The following is a 7,500-nucleotide window of genomic DNA, read 5'->3' on the forward strand; positions in this document are numbered from 1 at the left end:
CCTGCCTTCTGTAGGCCTTATTAAAATATAAACTTAATAAAGGTTTATAGCATTGCATGGCACATGGGTCGTACTTTGCATTTTTCAGTCCGCTGTTGTTTAGGTTGAATAACGTTTGTTGTTATTGCAGAATGCGTCATTCAGGTTACCTGCCTTTTCTTTCGCTGGGATCCTTTACCTGAAAAATACCAGTCCGTTTTAATCAAACCTTCAGGCGATTCTCACTCGGGTTATCAACCGGTTCCTGAGAAGTTCAGCTGTCTCGCTGGTGATACTACTTGTTTAGAAACCTTAAATAAAAAATAAAATGTTAACAGTCTTAGTGGTCTCGATTCTTTTATTTGGCGTCAGGAGAAATCTGTTGACCCTTATTGCTAGTTTTCCTTCTCTGTCCGCACACTTTCGCGCACGCGCGCGCACACACACACACACACAGAACATGTCTGTCGTTGGATTATAACGCATTGTCAACTCGATCCCTTTAATTAAGCTTTTAAGTGTAATTCATAACAAGACCAGGATTATATTTAACGTAAGCTGCCCTGCTGTCTCCGAGAGCACCTTCAGATTTGCATTTTCCCTGCGAGATTCTGCTGCCGTCATTCTTAGAAGAAATGAGGTTTTAATTTCAGGATCGAAATGCCACTTTCTTTTCCTTATCATCTGCTTTCTCCACTTTCTTCATGGACTTGAGGTCACCCCTTCCCCTAACTTTCTCTCTTGTTTGTGTCTCGTGCCATATTTTTTTTCCTCCTATCAGCCCTGTAAAGTTTTCCTCAAATTTCTACTTACTTTCTTCTTCTTATACCTTTTTACTTTAACTGTTTACTTTACTCTTGGGTACTACTACCTACCTCCATTAAGAGATATCGCTAATTTGACCCGTGTAAGTGCGCGCTCGCACATGCACGCACACACACACATATATATATATATATATATATATATATATATAGTATATATATATATATATATAATATTATATATATATATAATATATATATATATATATATATATATATATATATATATCTAAATTATATATATAGTATATTCTAATTTACATGTGCAACATCAAACCAATGATATACGTATGAGAAGCTATGTTCCTTTACCATGACCTAACTTTCCCATGGAAGGTCACCGGGGTCAACAGGACACTGATGGGCAAAGGTAGCGCAGTCTTGCATCTTTGGAAAGAGCTTTTCCAGTTCGCCGTCTGCCCAAGTCAGATATGGAGCGTTTTTTCTATCATTGACCTGAAAAAGATATGGAGAAATTTTATACTGAGAAAGCATGCTATGCTATTGAAAAATATATTCAAGACACACACACACACACACACACACATACATATATATAGTATATATATATATATATATATATATATATATATATATATATATATATCACATTACCGTGATTCATATACATACATCGAGCTACAAATGTCCTTTAATATCTTATTCGCTCTACCTCGGAATTAATATAATTTCATGTATGTTAACCGAAGGGGAATTTTAGTCGATAAGAAATTCGTTGGCTCACGGCGCGAACCACCGAACCAACTAATTCAGGACGCACACTTATACTAATATAATATATATATATATATATATTATATATATATATATGTGTGTGTGTGTGTGTGTGTGTGTGTGTGTGTGTGTGTGTGTGTAAAGGCTAATTCCACGAAAGAGAAACTGTGTAATACGGCAAGGCCTTTCCTGTTTCAGCTAAGTAAAGGACAAAAAGTCGAAAGGCCTTGCAGTACTCTAGTGTTTCTCTTTCCTTCGTGGAATTGTCTTTATATATTTATCACCATCATATACTTTTATTTAAATGTGAATTTTTTGAAATTTATAAATCCTTGCCATTTTTAGTCCCGATGAGAGTGCCTACTGAGAAATTGTGAAAATCTCCAGAAATAATCACTAAAAAGACATCATAGTGAAAAATGGTAACATTTGCATTCGTCTGACAAAAAAAGCAGTTTTCCCTCAAAGTGGGTGATATGGATTTGATGACAGCGGCAACTAAAGTATTCATCCTGTCAATGCTAACCTAAAGTAGAGGTAAACCGCTTTTGATGAAAAAAATAGAAAAATCTGCAATCACACACATTAACGGCTCATGAAATCCCGCTTCCCCACCTCCCTAATCGCCCCAAGACATGCATAGTTAGTTTTGTAGTTACTACACTGAACTGAATATCTCATAGTTCAACAGCAGTAAGAATGGCAATAATATTAATGTTTCGGTTTTAGGAGGCCGTACAAACAACGTTGAAATTGATAGTGGTGCTTAGATCTTCAAGATAATAATGTTGGCTTTGCAAGAGTGTCAGAGTTAAACGGAAATAAAGAAGAGCTTGGATGGTTGCTGGGTTTGATTCATAACAAAAATGTCAATCACATTGTGTCTTTGGTAGCTGATCAGTGTCCTGTGCTCCCTTGTTACCAGCAATAAGCTTGTCCTTAGGAGCTGACCAGTATCTAGTCTTATTTTTCCTTGGCAACTGGCTAGTTTAGTCTTATCCTGTCCAGCTGGTTCAAGTTGAGTGTCCAATCTTGCATTGTCCTAGGCTGCTGTCCGATCTTACTTTGTTGTCCTTGGCAGTTGGTTTATGTTTAGTCATTCTTCATTCTTGGCAGATTAACAGTGTAATCTTACACTGTCCTAAGTTGCTGTCCAGTGTCCAATCTTGTTGTCCTCGGTAGCTGGTGTATGTTTAGTCGTTATTTATCTTGGATAACTTGAGTGTCTAATTTTGCACTGCCCTTAGCTGCTGTCCAGTGTTCAGTCTTACCTTGTTGCCCTTGTCAGCTGGCTTATGTTTAGTCATACTTGATCCTTTGTAACTTGATGTCTAATCTTGCACGATTGTAGGCTGCTGTCCGCTCATTGGCTGCTGGTTAAGTTTACTCTTTATTTATCCTTTGTGGTTTGAAAGTGTCTAATCTTGCACTGACCTAGGAAGCTGTCCAGTATCCAGTCTTACCTTGGCGTCCTTGGAAACTGGTTCATTTTAGTCTTTGTTTATCCTTGGTAGCTTGACAGCGTCTAATCTTGCACTGCCCTAGGCTGCTGTCCACAGTCCAGTGTCTAGTCTTATCTTGTACTTTATTTACTGTAGCTGTTCAGTGGCAGATGTCTTAGTAGATGTCCAGTATCTGTACTAGCTCTTATTTTACTATTACCATATTATATATATATATATCTATATATTATATATATATATATATATATATATATATATATATATATAGTATGTTCATATATGTACGGAGAGAGAGAGAGAGAAAGAGAGGTTGTGTGAATGAGTATATAATCATAGGCCCTTATGTACTGAATTGAAGCATTTAATAGTTCCGTGGTAAAGTAAATATAAATTACAAGAAACACGTGAAAACTGCAGAGTTTGCAAACTTTACCTTAAGGCCACAAGAAAATCACGTTTTGCTGCAATTGCGGTTACACAGCCCAGCATTGCCGCACACCCGGGTGATTTCCTACTTTTGAAAAGGTAGCCTATCATGTCTTTTTTCAAGCCGCTTTCTATAATCTTCTTGTTCTTCCTTCTTCCTTTCTCTTTACATTTGCACTTCCCGCTAATTTGAGAAGTGGCGTGACTGGCGTCCATCCGTGATGCCACCTTGGAGCGACCGATGTTGGATTCGAGGGAAATCTCGCTTGGGTAAACGAAGTCTTCAGAAACCGTTAGTTCGGGGGATTTGAATTCTTCGCCGACGGGGAAGGCTCGGCCATTCATGTTGTCGTTGTTATTGTTGTTGTTATCGTCGTTGTTGTTATTGTTATTGTTGTTGTTGTTAATATTAATGTTAATGATGTTGAGAGCGAGCTGAGAGCCAATCATGAGGAATGCGATGTAGCCCAACGGGTCGAATGTGTTCGGGCAGTAGCCGTCTCTTTTGACGATGTCGTGCGTTGTCGCTTCCATGCCTGACGAAGTCGTGGGGATTTTCTCCTCGTGAAATGTGCCGTTATAAAATCCCGTCCACATTTTGCCTGGAAACAGGTATCCTCAGTCAATCATTAACACAAACGTTTCTAAAATCAGATGAGAACGAGGAACTGTGTAAGTGTTAATCCCGAACACTTCTTGTACTAGGCCTCCTTGCTAACTAAGCTTTTATTATCAGTTTTTTTTTTTTTTTTTTTTTTTTTTTTTTTTTTTTTTTTTTTTTTGCCACTCTGGCCTTCTAGAGTTGATCTTGTTTTATATGATGCGAGTTTAAGAATTAATTAAAAATCGTTTGCGATGTTAGAGTGTCCACTACCTTTGTTTGATCCACAATCCTAACATTTTCTTTCCTTGTCGGAGAGACAGGAAATCATTCTAAAACATCGCGTCCTATGCAGGAGGAGTAAGAGGGAACCTGATAACAACGTAATGTTCGTGCCAGCAGGTAATCTTTATTCCGTATGTGAATGGATAACTAACTTTCAGACAGGGGCTGGATGAAGGTTCCGAGAAAAGCTGATGCATAGGTTTGAAGTTCCACATTGCCGTAGCAAATCATCGTAGATGATAATGGCGTTATTGGAATTCACGAAACATCTAATATCACCTCGGCTTCCTTTTCTTCTCTAGTTAGCCTTTCACTTAGAAGATTCACTCGTATTACTTTTAAAACGAACTTAACTTGGAAGACTCAAGCAAGGTTGATTTTCACTTAAGAAATCCAAGCTTGAAGCTTTCCAAGCTTAATTTTGTTATAGGAAACTCGAGCCTTTGCTACTTTTCAGGCGAAACTTAATTTAGAAAACTCGTGTGACATTTATCTCGGAAGCTTTGAGATTTTCACTTGGATAATTTTTGGTAATTCTTCACACACAAAACCCCGTCTTGATATACTACTATTCACGGAGAGCACTTTGAGGATTACTAAGTTAATTATCACTTGGTAAAATGAAGCCCGATATATAGTTAGTTTTTCATCTGCTTCACGTGGAATCACTGATCATTGGGAAATACGCTGTTTGTTTGAATAATGAATTTGACTTATGATGGAGATGTTATTTTTCAGTATCTCCTACACGAAACTGGTAATTTTGTTATGCTTTGCATCAGACGAGAATTAATTTATATTCTAGGTGCCTTTATTTATTTATATAATCGTTAAACACTCATATTTCGTCGTGAAAATCGCTCGTTCACGAATTTCCCGTTCAAGATATTTTCGTATCCACTCCCAAAACTCCTGTAGTACACATTTTCACTTAAATTCACTTGGACACGAGTTGAAACGAATGCGTTTTATTCCCATTGGGCGTGTTCGTAGCGATCCTAAAAATATCCTTACATAAGACTTCAGGAATGATACGTCCGCGCTCGTCTAACTGACCTTGAAGAATCCACGGTCATCCACCTGTACCGAGTAAACCACTACTGGTGTTTAACGACGGAGTAGTAGAACACGTGATACGGTGTGTGACCACGGCCGTGGCCACCGCGCCACGGCCCGTATGCCAGAACGTTTGTTTGTAGTCCTCTTTTTTTCTTCTTTCTTTTCTCTTTCTTCCTTCTCGCCTTTTCTCATTCCTCTCTCTCTCTCTCTCTCTCGTCTCTCTCTCTTTCCTCTCTCTCTCTCTTCTTCTCTCTCTATATATATATATATATAGTATATATATATATAATTATATATATATATATATATATATATATATATATATAATATATATATATATATATATATATAATAACTATATATCTTTATAGTAGGCCCATTACCGCCCCCAAAATAATAGGAGACCCATACTACCATTAAAGAAAAACCACTACATAAAAAAATCTTTCAGAGACCTCTGTTGACAGATAGGACCTCTGTTGAAACAAGGTAGGACCTCTGTTGACAGGTAGGACATCTGTTGACAGGTGGGACCTCTGTTGACAGGTAGGGCATTTGTTGACAGGTAGGACCTCTGTTGACAGGTAGGACCTCGGTTGCAAGAAGGGACATCCTGTTGGACGGTGGGAACCTCGTGACAGGTGGGACCTTTGTTGACAGGTGGGACCCTCTGTTGAAAGGTAAGGACATCTGTTTTGACAAGGTAGGACATCTGTTGGCCAGGTAGGACCTCGTTGACAAAGAACATTCTGTTGGACAGGTTAGGAATCCCTGTTGACAAGGTGGGACCCCTCTGGGACAGGTGGTAACTTTGTTGACAGGTCTTAGGTACCTCTGTTGACAGGTAGGACATCTGTTGACAAATAGGACCTCTGTTGACAGATAGGACATCTTTGACAGATAGGACCTCTGTTGACAAGTAAAGCCCCCTGTTGGTAGGTAAGACTTCTATTGACAATTAAATCCTTTGACGATATGTAGGACCTCTGTTAACAAATAGTTCCTCTGTTGACAGGTAGGACCTCTGATGGCAGGTAAGACTTCTGTTGACAGGTAGGACCTCTGTTGACAGGTTGGGCCTCTGGTGATAGGTAGGACATCTGTTGACAGATAGGACCTCTGTTGACAAGTAAAGCCTCTGTTGACAGGTAGGACCTTCACAGCCCCCCAAGTTTGAAAAGCATGCATATGACATATTTATGAGTATCTATGTCATAATCGCTGCCTTCATTTGCTTCTTGTATAACTAATACATTACTACAGCAGCCTTTTAACTAGTGTGAGGTAGTGAGTGATACGTTAGGATTAACAAAATAATTACTAAACATCATTATCGTTCGTGGTGCCTCGTTGTCCTCAGCATATAAAGCAGTCCTCGTGGACTTACCCTGCAGGATTCCCTGCATGTGAAAACGAAGAAAAGAGTTTTTTTTTTTATCTCGTTTACCTTTTTATTTACATTTGATGAGTTGCCTGCGTGGCTTCATAGTAATGAAAATCATGATTGCACACTAGTTTATTTCCTTGTATCTATAGAAATCTTTTCTTTTGCGTTGTGATAAATCATATATTAACCGAATACTTTCAAACTTGTAACTTATACAGAAATGTCGACAGAGGAAGCTCAAATAGAATTGAATTCCGTAGAAACGGCATTTAGTATGATAACACTTGATATAGAAATATAAAACACAAAGTATAAGGGAGGAGCTCCAATTAAAAATAAACCGTCTTATACGTCAAAAAAAAAAAAGAGAAAGAGAGAAAAAAGAAACGTCACTCTCTTGAAGTGGAAGAAAAGTGGCAGAACAGGTTATGTAAACTGCCCGCCCGGTTTTGGTGGCATCACCGAATACCCACCCGTCAATACCCACCCGTCCCGCAGGTAAAACGGAGAAAAGGGCTGATGCCCGAGTCTTGCTGAATATCGTTGCGAGTTTCGCTTGATCAGTTGAGCGAAGTTCGTGCTCGAAGGAAGTAGTCCAGTCTGGAAAAGGAGTCGACCCGCGGAGAGAGCCAAGTTTCGTTGTCGTCACTCGCCTCCATTTCTTGCGTAGCGACACGATGAAGGCGGCCACGCCTCTATTTCTCCTCGTGATTATCTCTGGCACTCACTGTCACCCCGTTC

The 7,500-nt window shown here is 38.9% G+C and overlaps 1 protein-coding gene across 1 annotated transcript; it reads right to left on the bottom strand.

The window, feature by feature from the left end:
- Nucleotides 1-3,414: 3,414 nt before the first annotated feature.
- Nucleotides 3,415-5,215, bottom strand: LOC135226608 (GATA zinc finger domain-containing protein 8-like). Its single transcript, XM_064266315.1, has one exon. The coding sequence runs from the start codon at nt 4,022-4,024 to the stop codon at nt 3,431-3,433; it is 594 nt and encodes a 197-aa protein (XP_064122385.1). The 5' UTR covers nt 4,025-5,215; the 3' UTR covers nt 3,415-3,430.
- Nucleotides 5,216-7,500: the final 2,285 nt, after the last annotated feature.

Source organism: Macrobrachium nipponense, chromosome 14 (assembly GCF_015104395.2).
Source record: "Macrobrachium nipponense isolate FS-2020 chromosome 14, ASM1510439v2, whole genome shotgun sequence".
Taxonomy (NCBI): Eukaryota; Metazoa; Arthropoda; class Malacostraca; order Decapoda; family Palaemonidae; genus Macrobrachium; species Macrobrachium nipponense.